This window comes from Hermetia illucens, chromosome 6 (genome assembly GCF_905115235.1).
Source record: "Hermetia illucens chromosome 6, iHerIll2.2.curated.20191125, whole genome shotgun sequence".
In the NCBI taxonomy this organism is placed as follows: domain Eukaryota; kingdom Metazoa; phylum Arthropoda; class Insecta; order Diptera; family Stratiomyidae; genus Hermetia; species Hermetia illucens.
Window position 1 is genome coordinate 13,728,387 of NC_051854.1, and position 12,249 is coordinate 13,740,635.

The 12,249-nt window shown below is 44.5% G+C and overlaps 1 protein-coding gene across 1 annotated transcript; it reads right to left on the reverse strand.

The window, feature by feature from the left end:
* Positions 1-104: 104 nt before the first annotated feature.
* On the reverse strand, positions 105-12,038 carry LOC119660233 (guanine nucleotide-binding protein-like 3 homolog). The gene is made up of 7 exons (XM_038068679.1): positions 11,902-12,038; positions 11,500-11,846; positions 11,325-11,434; positions 4,390-4,815; positions 4,058-4,317; positions 3,595-3,990; positions 105-353 (listed from the first exon to the last, which is right to left on the reverse strand). The coding sequence occupies exons 1-7, from the start codon at positions 11,921-11,923 to the stop codon at positions 178-180; spliced, it is 1,737 nt and encodes a 578-aa protein (XP_037924607.1). The 5' UTR covers positions 11,924-12,038; the 3' UTR covers positions 105-177.
* Positions 12,039-12,249: the final 211 nt, after the last annotated feature.

Below are 12,249 nucleotides of genomic sequence, written 5' to 3' on the forward strand. Positions count from 1 at the left end.
GTTCGATTTAAATTAATGCAATGTCATCATGAAATCAGCGACATATCACTTGACAAGCGCTAGACGCGACTGGGCGTTGGGGAATATGAGAAAAAAACACAAAATTCAAGTTGATAAAAATGTTTAATATTAAACAATATTTTAACAGTACATTTAAAACTAAATTACAATCCTAAATTATTCATCTTTCATGGTGTAATCTGTTTCAAAATCATATTTCTCATCTGCCTTTGTGCCGAAGGTAAAGTTTTCTAAAACATCGGCCACGGCTGATACTTTCTTTTCGTTGCGAAGCATTTGCTTCTTCTTTTTCTTCTGCGCTTGCTTCATTGATTTGTTAATTGTTTGATTGCCTGGAATGAAAATAAAGTTGCAGATTATTGAACAACTGAGTCAAGATATTTATCTTCAAAAGGAATACATGAAGTGATGTTTCCGTGAACAGAGTTACTATAATATGGGGGAGTCGGAGTTGCCATATCAACTACCGATTTGGCAACATACCCGTGCATGTGCACAGGGGAAAGCCGAGGAAAAATACCTCGGAGGAGACACCGGGTGAAAAGTGTACCGAGGTCTCTCGAAGAAGTCTTGAAAGCCATAGAGACGGAAAGGACTGAATCAACCAGGGAAGTAGACCTGCTGCCCAGTGAAGAGCTCACCCGCGGTTTGCCGCTCGAAAAGGGCGATCGGGTAGCAGGTCGTCAGGACAGCCTGTGGACCGAAGTATTTGTTGGGACCAACGTAGATTCGGCGAAGAAGCCACCAAATGTACGATCCCGTGTAAATTCGCGCTTACCACAAAAAACTAGGCCCGCGGGGGGTTTTGGCGTTGGCCACCCAGAACGCAGCGCCACGTCGCCTCACGATTTTTGATCCCCTCAGCAGGCGCAATTACCTCGTAGATACTGGTGCGGAAGTTTCGGTTCTTCCCGTACCCCGGCACCATCGGCTATTTCCGCAACCATTGAAACTGGCGGCAGCAAATGTCTCCCGAATCAACACCACCAGGCAAGTGGACGTGAGTCTTGGCTTGCGTAGGACGTTTTCGTGGCGATTCATCTTGGCGGATGTCAGCTTCCCCATACCAGGCGCAGACTTCTTGTGTCACTATGAGTTGCTGGTAGACTTGCAAAACAAATCTCTAATAGATCCCACGACCAACCTTAATTCGTCGGGCCAAATGGCATCTCACCCAAGTAACAATCTTTCGGTACTTTTAGAGGACATTACCGACTCTCGTGTTCGGGCACTCCTCCAAAAGTTCAGCCAGATTACTACCGAATGTAGTCTCTCTAAACCAGTGAAGCACAATGTGCAGCACCACGTTAACACTACTAGTTCCCCTATCTTCTCGAAGCTGCGTCCCCTACCACCCCAGAAGCTAGCTATTGCACGGAAAGAATTTGAACAACAGGGTATCTGCAGACCTTCGGACAGCTGTTGGTCTTCCCCACTTTATATGTTCCTAAGCCAAATGGCGAATGGCGTTCCTGTGAGGATTACAGAAGGCTAAACGCGCAGGCTGTTCCAGACCGATATCCTATTCCACTCATCCACGACTTTGCGCATCATCTCGCAAACTGCCGCATCTTTTCGACCTTGGATTTAACCAAGGCCTATCACCAAATCGCTGTAGCTCCAGAAGACATTTCAAAGACGGTAATATGCACACCCTTTGGACTCTTCGAGTTCACACGGATGACTTTCGGGTTGTGCAATGCGGGGCAAAACTTTCAAAGGTTCATTCACTCGGTCCTGCGAAACCTCGATTTGTTTCGTGTACTTGGATGATCTTTTGGTCGCTTCTTGCACTGAGTCTGAGCACTTAGCCCATCTCGAGTGCATTTTTCAACGTCTCCTTGAGGCCGGGTTAGTCCTAAACGTTGAGAAATGATTTGCGGAGGTTCTTGGGCATGCTAAACTTCTATCGGCGTTTCCTGCCCAAGGCCGCCCAACACTAGTCCGTTTTGAACGCGTATTTCTCTGGCCCCAAAACAAAGGACACACGGGAGATTGTGTGGTCTGAAGACGCGCGTTCGATAAATCCAGACAACAACTGGCTGATGCTACACTCTTGGCATTTTCTCGACAAGATGCACCCCTAACCGTTTTTGTTGATGCCTCTGACATCGCAATAGGTGCTGCTCTTTACCAAAAGGTTAACCAAGCCTGGCAGCCGTTGAGCTTCTTCTCCAGACAGTTAAACCCCGCTCAACGGAACTAGAGCACTTACGATCGAGAACTGCTCGCCGCGTACTTGAGCATTAAGTACTTCCGCTTCTCCCTTGAAGGCAGGCAGTTCACAGTATGCTTTGAAACAAAAACCGGACAAAGCGTCCCCTCGTTAGCTTCGACACCTGCGTTTTATAAGCCAGTTTACGTCAGACATCCAGTACGTGTCCGGCAAGGACAACATAGTTTCTGACGCTTTGTCACGTGTCTCCGAGGTTAGCATCCCGCACTCGACTTCTCGGCTATTACCAAGGCGCAGGAGGATGACGCAGTACTTCAGAGCCTCAAATCTAACCCCAAATACAAATTTCGAGAGTTGCCCATCTTCGGTTCGAACCTCTTTCTCTGCTGCGAAGACTTGGAAAAGGGACCCCAGCCATACATTCCGGCCACCATTCACAAGAAAGTGTTCCACGCGGTTCACGACTTAGCGCATCCAGGCATCGGGACAACAAATCACCGGGAAATACTTCTGGCCCTCCATGAACAAGGATGTCAACTCCTGGGCCAGAGAGTGCATCGCATGCCAGAAATGTAAAGTCACCAGGCATGTAAGGAAAGAGGCGGGTTTATTCCCCCGCACTACCAAGCGGTTCCACACCGTACATCTCGACATAGTAGGATCATTGCGAGACTCGCACGGTTAGAAGTATTGCCTAACAATTATCGACAGGTTTGCGCGGTAGCCTAAGGCAATACCTCTGTCGAGAGTGGATTCCTCGCTTTGGCGTACCTGCAGTGGTCATCACCGACCAAGGAATGCAATTTGAGTCCACCGTTTTCTCGGAGTTAGGCAAACTCCTGGGTTTCAAACGCCAGCGAACTACGGCATACCACCCGCAATCCAATGGGATGCTAATACGTTGGCACCGGACGCCATTACGGAACGCGACGATCCGTCCTTGACTCAAGTCTTGCCTCTCGTCCTACTCGGCCCACGAACAACACGCCGAGAGGAATTTGCTGTCAGCCCTGCGGAGCTGGTATACGGAGAGAACCAAAGGCTCTCAAGTGATCCGGTCTTCGACAAGAGATCGGGTCTCACAGAGTCGGTATTGCTGCTAAGAGACAATCTTCGACGAATCAAAGCCACACTTCCCATCCGACACTCGTCAGCACCTGCCTGCGCCCAAGGAACTGGACACGTGCACGCACGTCCTGGCCAGGGCGGATGCCATCCGGAAGCCGCTGCAGCCTCCATATGAAGGCCCGTACCGTGTTCTCGAGCAGGGAGAGCATTTCTTCCAGCTCGAGATCGGAGGACACAAAAAGGCGATCCCCCTATCCAGGCTGAAGCGACTTTCCCTTAACAGAATAATAATAATAATACTATAATATCAGCAAAACATAAACTCTTACCGTCTAGCAAGGTTGATGGGTCTGCCTTCTCCTTCTCCCCACCATCATCATTGGCCTTTCGCTTTTTCATTTTCGGAGCACTGCTTTCTTCCTCCTCAGTTTCAATAATTGTTGGTTCGGGTGTTTTCATGACGACTGGTCCAGTTGATGCAATTTCCATTACATCTTCTGCTTTTGTTTCAAATTTGTTAATTATGTCCGTCTCCATTTCTTCAAAATTGTCTATTTCAAATTCGCGCATTTCCGAGCTAACGATTTCGGCACTGATATGGGCACTAGCTTCGTTTTCATCTTCTGGTGGTTGTGTGCAGTACTTGATTTTTCCTGTGTTCCAATCTATCAGGACACCTCGGGCAGCTGCTTCAGTATCTGGGATCCCACCCTTCAAGAATTTGCCTGTTTAAATGGAAAATAAATTTTTACTTCAAATTCACAATTAAATCTTTGAAAAAATCGAACCAACCTGTCCTTTTCGCCTTTTTCGCGAAGAATTCCTCATACGAATTATAATTTGTGATGTCATACAATTTACAGAAATACTCTTTGCTTGCTCGTTTAAGGACTTCTTCGGCAATTGAGAATGGATCTTTGACATCACTTATCCGTTGAGCGTTCTTCAAGATTGCAGGAGCACATTTATCTGATGAGCTAGCGTTTGAAAACACAATACCGGGACTATCGATAAGTTTGATTTTTGAGTCTAATTCAACTTCTTGTAGTGCTCTGCAAATTGAAAAGTTGATTTGAACATGCGGACTCACTTAATCTTCTTTCTGAGAACAACTGAAAACTTACCTTGTCACGCCTGGTGTACAGCCAACACTACAAGCTTTTCCTCGTATCAGTGAATTGATTATTGAACTCTTTCCAACATTGGGTATACCCACAATGCCAACTCGAATCGACGTTTTAATCCCTTTGTTGCGACAATAATTTCCAAGAACGGACATCAACAGCTCTGCACCGATGCAAACAGATCCTTGCATCCCCTTATTTGAGTTCATGTCTTTGAATTTACGTCGTCCCAATTTTGAAGCTTGATCTTGTGTCGATGCCTTGAATGGTAGAACAGGACCACGTTTACGGAAGTATGTAAGCCATTTCTTCAGATTTTCTTTTGGAACTAAATCAGCCTTGTTTAGAATCAACACGATTCGCTTTTGACCCCCCGCATTCCGAACTGCTTTCTCAACTTCTACGCATCGAGTTCCTAGAGGATCTCTGCAAATTGGAAGATACATCAATTAATAACCAATGGTATCGTAATATAGATTCCTTCTGCATAACAATTTCAGTTGTTAATTCACAAATACTGTGAAGATAATGCGCTCTGCAATGTAGAGAATACCAGTTTCTGATAATGAACTTCTAGTACCTAACCAGCTTGTCTTTTAGAATAACGCGTTGGCAAAAAGGACGTGAGCAACTAGTCACTCACTGGTACGTACGAAGTTACCTTGAATTCTTCATAATGACACATCAGGGATTATTGGAAGCAACCAGCATTGTGCGCGACCGTGATCATTACCCCGATTTCACTCAGATACTCATTCACAGTTGAGTCGAGTGGCATCCGGCATCCAATCACCATACAAATTCCTTTGCCACTAGTAAAATTTGAACCGCGACCTTCCGCTGCGTCAGCCTAGTGGCTAACCACTAACCTATCCGGGCACTGGTTAAATGAAACTCATTCGAGAAAGTACTTTTATTAGAGGATAAAATGGGGAAAAATACTTTCCACCCATGAAAAGAAGTTCAATGTAAACAAAGCTTATAGGTCCGCTTTTTCATCGCATAATCTGTGGAAGGGAGAAAGGATTTTAATCTTTGAAAGGAGATTCTATATTGATCTGGGCTATAGTGCTATCGGATCAAGAATCAAGTCTGTTATTAGCGGATGGAAATTGCTGGAAGATCCGTGACTTTTCAAGAGGATAACGTAGAAGCCCAGATAGCACGAGTCGCAAAATAGTTCTCTGGTAGACAAGTTTTCCCATCTTGGCATATTGAGAATGACCTCCGGACTTAAACATAATCGACAAATGGTAAAATTTATCACGCTTTTTTCCGGTAGTAGACAGGGTAGGGATCTCAAAGACGAGACAGTTCCCTACTAGAAAAAATGCCGCAATTAGATATTAAAAAAAAATGTTAAAAGCTTCGCGCTAAAAAGAGGGCTAGCCTATTATTGAAATTTGTTGTATTTTCCATAAATTCTTAGGTAGAAAGGACTTCTTGACAAGTGGACTATATGAATTATTGCTTTGTCATCGGCTTGCAAACAGTGCAGACTGCTTTGTTGTATTTTGATTTAATACAAGAGGGTGCGGCGCTCATGTTGAATAGAACAGTTTAAAAGTAGACTATATTTTAGCATCAAGAGGGTGGGGGTATAATTCCCAAGGTGGCCTTGATGGTAACCCACGATAAGTTAACGTGGACCCCGGAAAAACTTTCAAATTCGGAAACTTGCAAGTATAATAACTTAAAAAAGCAAATATCCAAGATTGAAACACAGAATTTCTGTTACAAATCAATAGTTGCTGCCGCGCCTTATGGAGAATCATCTGCAATTTTAACAGTTGTTAATTGTCTTAAAATCACTCCCCATTGAAGCTCCATTTTCAGCAATGTCGCACATAAGTAGATTTGTAAGATTTAGGCGGTCAAAAGATATTTGAGCGACAAAACAATGAACTCGAGGCTTAATACATACCTCGCGGTAGAAGAGGTCTTCACTACTCCATGTTAATGGGTCTGAGACGAGTGCGAGGTGGTTAAAGTTCGTTTTTCGCTCAAGGCGTACTTACAAGTTTTCGACGATTCTAAACTATCCAGAGTTCATCTTAAAAAATTTTAGTGGAAGGGAGATCTGGTGATTATGATATGGCAATAAAAATATTTAATCCGGGGATATTTCCCGAAGAATTATTAACCTATTTGTGGTTTCCACTTGTTTCATGATAATAGTATATACGGTGAGCAAAATTGAAAACCTGACACCATTCTACGAAATACATAACTGTTCAGAAAGGCGGTAAAAAGAGTTAAAAGAGTAACGTAGTCTTTTGGATACAATGCAAAGATCAAACGTTTTATACCCTTTGCCGAAGAGTCAAAACTTTGTGCATTCTCCAGCGATGGAAAAGTAAAAGCGTAAAAAAAGCCTAACACAAAATTGGAGCCGAAAAGTGAAACGCTCAGTAAAGTATGGGGCTGTCATGGAGCGGGTAATAATAATTGTTGGCGCAACAATCCATATTGGGTCAGGGCCCTGAAGGGTGTTAGAGCACTTCATTCAATATCGTATCGGTACACTACAATTGACTGCAGGAGGCAATGTGGTCAACATTGCGCTCGCCCGACATTATTACCCCGATTTGACTCAGGTATTCATTCACAGGTGATTCGACTGGTATACGACATCAAATCACGATCCCACCGCCATCAATGGCATTTGAACCGCGACCTTCCGTACGACAGGCTTGTGGCCTAACCACTCAGCTACCCGGACACCATGGAGCGAATGGTGTGGGTAATGTGGTGTTCGTGCAGAGAAACGTTAAAAAAATCTGTGTACACGCAGAGAAATTGGGTATTTGTCAAACGTTGCTAATGCATTGCTATGCTATGTACTCAATACTGTTTGACAACATAAATAATTTGTAAAAATTGGTAATATATTTATTATAATTAATAGACAGGAAGTAGCTTTCCTCAAACTACAATTTTTTTGTTTAAGGACGATTATATACCTCGTCGTGGTGAGGGAGCTCAGTAAGGAAGATCAAGACCTCAAGCCAAGCTGTGATTACCGTGCCGAGGGGTGAATGGTCATAAGGGTTAAGATGTGGACGTAAACGGTGAACTCTGGGTACCAGGCGACCCAAAATTTCAACTAGTTTTGTCTCGGCAAAAAGGGACTCTGCCGAGAGCGACTTACTTTCAGCTAATTATGAGAAACAAACAAAAATCTATTAAAAAACTAAAATCATCAGCCAAGGCTATCGAAGCCAATGAATGGGTCTTGTATGACGATACTAATCCATCCGGTTACGATACAGGGCAGTGCGAATAGCTTAGGAGGAAACTGCTCCTAGCTGGACTGTATCTTCGCAAGGCATTAAGCTTCGCTTTGATTCGGTATGTGTATACCGTAAAATGTTACAGGTAAACTTTGCCGACGAAAACACGAACGAGTGGCTCAGGCAGTACTGCTCCACCCTCAACGATGTGTGGGATGGTGTGCGATTCTCTCGCTTCCAGAAGAAGAGCATAATAGTGCTGAGGTTTTGAAACAACTTGGTGTCGGGAATAACCTCAACACCTCCACCTGGATGATGCTAAGCAACAAAACAGGAGCGAGAGCCGATAGGCCGGGAACTTTTTTTATTATCGGCGTTCCTGAATCCGATGTTAAGAAGGCTCGGGAATAAACGGGCTGCCGGCTCTACTGCGGGGACCGTCACATTACAAGTGTCGGCTCCTAAAATCATGAAGGGGACGCGCAGCCCGCGGCATCTTTATCTGAAGGGTAGATGAGGTGCCATATTTCCTAAATAAATTGGCAACATTGTAAAGCGGCTACTGCATTTATCAGTCGTCGGATCAATAGCTGCAAGACATTTATATACCTCAGACAAGAACCGTGGGTTGTTGGTGGGTTAGTTAGGGGCCTAAACTTCCAACATGCTGACCTGTCGTATGCCAATGGAAGTGGTTGGCCTCGCTCATGCATGGTAGTCTCAAAAGACTTCCAGGCTAATTTGGATAAAGATCTATATGATGGGGACACCACATCGGCTAAACTAACCATAAAAAGTCAACAGGGAGATAAAGAGATACTATGGTGTTCTGCATATTTTCCGTATGACATAGAAGTCCCCTGTGGAACATTCATCAGCTATCCAATATGCCTAAAGTAAAGGCATGGGGTTAATAGTAGGATGTGATGTCAACGCTCACCACATGTGCTGGGGAAGTTCCAACATCAATGCAAGAGAGATCGAGACTACTGGAATATCTGGTAGAAACTGATCTCCAGATCCTCAATTTGGGAACCTACTTTCTTCAAAGTGGTCAGGCGAGAGGCCATTGACATCACGGTGGCTTCCCTTGACATTGCGGCTTTGGTCGGAGTGTAGAGAGTATCAGCCGATATCATACTGTTAGATCACAGACGCATTGATTTCCTAATAGGCATAGATCCACCTTCACGCACTCCATTTCGGAATCCGCGGAAGACAATCAATCGTGAAGTGTGATTCAGCCGCTGGAATCGTTATAAAGAACCACAGAAGGCTCTAAAGAAGAGCATAAGACCGACTAGACGATCATCATGGAGATGATTTTGCGAAGAGACTAACCCTCTTGAGACAACCTCAAAGCTGAAGCGGATTCTTGTTAAAGAACGTAGCCAGAAGCTGGGTTATTTACGTTTATTGAGCGGAAGGTACACAGAAAGTGATGAAGAAATGATGAACCATTTGCTTGAAGTGCACTTCCCAGACAGCATCCAAATTCTCATCTCGGGGCAGACAGATGCATACAGCCCTCAACCGAGAAACTAGAAGCTGGAATGCAAAGTAGTATCAATGGGGCGAGTAAAATGGGCATTTAACTCGTTCCATAGATACAAGTCTGGATGTCCAGATGGCATCATTCCTGCGCTAGTAATAGATGGAATGGATGGCCTAGGTCTACATCTTCTTTTTCTCCAGCCTTTGTTCCGTTCATAAGCGGGGTCGGCTCGTCGTGATCGGTTTCGCCATTTGTCTCTATCGAATGCCTGATCTGGGTGCAATCTTGAGGCTTTAAATCCCATTCAGCGTATCAAGCCACCATTGTTTCGGCCGGCCTTTTGGTCGTTTACCATCGACTTCGATGTTCAGATGGCAAGTGATCGTGCATGCTCAGCAAACGCTTATATTATATGTGATGTGACGATATTTATTCCCAAACGAGTGAAACCCACGGCATTTGAAGCTATCCTAAATCTACCTCCCATTCACTTGGAGGTGAAACGGAAAGCAGCCAACGACGCATATAGACTCGATACCATTGAAGCGTGGAAAGACTGCCAATCATACGATCATGCATCTATCTGGAAATTCCTTGACAAAAATCCGGTAGCTCTGATGCCGGCCGATCATATGGTTTCCAGATTCGTCTTTGAAAAGACACATTGTCGTAATCACCAAAAGAGAAGAATACTCGATAAATCGCCGGGAGTTTTTACAGATTGCAGATTCAATAATCTTCACCGACGGATCAGTCATGGAAGGCGGATCGAGCGCAGAGATGTTCTCGGGGAATCCGATTATGGAACTGGCCCGACCCCTAGGAAAAATGACGATCATATTCCAGGCGGAGATATATGCCATTTTATTGGCAGCAGGAGAATGTCTGCGACAGAAATGGAGTGGTTGCACCATTCGAATCTGTTTCGACAGTCGGTCGGCCTTATCAGAACTAAATGGCAACAACATATCAAGCCAGTTGTGGTGTGCTGTGGAATTGTCATCAGGTGCTGCTGAAACTTGGCCGACTGAATGAAACATTCCTGATGTGGGTGCCGTGGCACTCTAACATCGCTGGTAATGAGGAGGCTAACAGTCTGGCTAGCCGAGGGTCTGGATCCGTAATGGTGGGCCTAGAACCAGTTCTTGGAATTCGACCATTTACTGTCAAATCTACTCTGAAAGGTGAAATTGCAAGGATTCACGCAGCCGAGTGGAGAAATTTGAACTCTTGCCGACAAGCGAAAATCCTTGTGAAAGAACCTGGGGTCGTCAGAAGGGCGTTTTAGTTGTCCCTTAAGAAGTGGGACATGAAAACCCTTGTAGGGGTTTTAATGGGTCATTGCTCCTTAAATTACCATATGGAAAAGATCGGAGTGGTGATTTCGGGTATGTGCAGCCAATTTGAAGTGGTGGAGGAGACGGCCCTGCACTTTTTATGCAGCTGCCCGGGATCTTCGGATCTCAGGCTCACCTCGGCAAGGTTTTCTTTAATGAAGAATCTGCACACTCTTGCCTCTGGAGAATGTGTTAAGATTCGCTAAAGCCTACAAACATCGTAGGCGGGAAGCCATTGAATAGGCGATTTGCGGGGATAGTACAATGGCCTGAGTGCTCGGATCTGTGGCTCGCCCCAGTAAACTAAACTAACTAGTCAAACATGAACACCTAAAGTATCTGCCTAAACAATAACCACTAAAACAAAACCTCGGAACTTCATCTGCACAAAGTGTGTGGAAATGGGCCCTTAAGCGCAACTATTGACGTTATCCAGATTGTTATATTACATTACTTGGTTGCTACAGTAGATTCGACTTCTGCTCTAAGGCCATCGAGTCTAGGAACACATCACCACCCCGGCCACCTTCTCCGGACTCACAACATTCGCGCGGATTACTTAATCCTTCCACAAGGGTCGCGATTTAGATCCCCGTCACTTGGGGTCACAGAAATTTAAAAAACAAAAACTCAAATTGACGTTGTTCCGCATCACTGTTCTCTCTGCACTTTCTCCGCCGTGTCATCGACGTACTCTCGCCTGACACAAACTGGTGTTATGCCCCGTTTAGGAGATATTGACATTACTACTTAGCTGCCCTCATTAACAGATTCAGGCTAAATTATGACTTATGAAGCTCTCAGGGCAGATGATCCTTTCCAGCATTTCTATTTATGGGTTGGTTTTTAACACATGTAAGTGGAAATTACCTGGCATCAACTACTTCCAATACGACATCAGCAGTCTCAATCACTTTTCTGAACTCTTTGAAGAACGCCTTCAGCGAATTTTCTTTCTTGTTGTTGCCATCATAGATTTTCTGTAGGAAAAATTTTCCACCTTCAAGAACGACCTCCAATTTGATTCCTAAATTTTATTTCTCACCTCCTCTTCCGCTTCACCGTCATCGTGCATAGTCTCATAAACTGATCCCCTCATCTCGGCCGTGTTGACCATATCCACCAGCGTTTTGGCCTTGGTCTCCTCGCGCAATTTCTGCATTTCCTCGCGACGCCGTTGTCGCTCGGCTTCTTGTTGCTTCTTCGCTTGTTCCACATCTTTCAGGATTTCCTCCTTGAACGGACAAATGTTGGGGATTTGGATGAGTTTCGCTTTCTTGCTCTTGCCCTTGTTTTGCTTCTTCGCCTCCTTGCGAACTTTGCGGTTGTGTTCGCGGACCTTTTTGAGGATTTTGTATTTTTGTCGGGCTGGCAAGCGTTTTGACTTTTTGGCTGCAAAAATGATACATTTTAGATGCTGGTGATGGGCTTCAGTGGAGGTGCTTACTTTTGAGGCGTTTCAATGCCATTGCGTCCTGATTTTATCTACAATAAATACACGAAAACTATTCACGTGTTGTCGGAAATCCAGACCAGTGACGTTTGGCCCGGTGCCACATGTGTTTGACAGTGGTTTGAAGTTCCGTTTTCTTTCCAGTTCAATATGAAATTTGCTTTGCATTCTCTGTGTTGATGAGTGGTAGGATTAGGACTTTTCTTGGTGGATGTCTTTGATATTTGTACGAATCTTGAGGAATCTGTACATGCATAATGAAGATTTACAGAAAATTTGAATATTTTCAGAGAATCTGATATTGAATAAAAGCAATCAAATGATAAATATTCCAATATTACA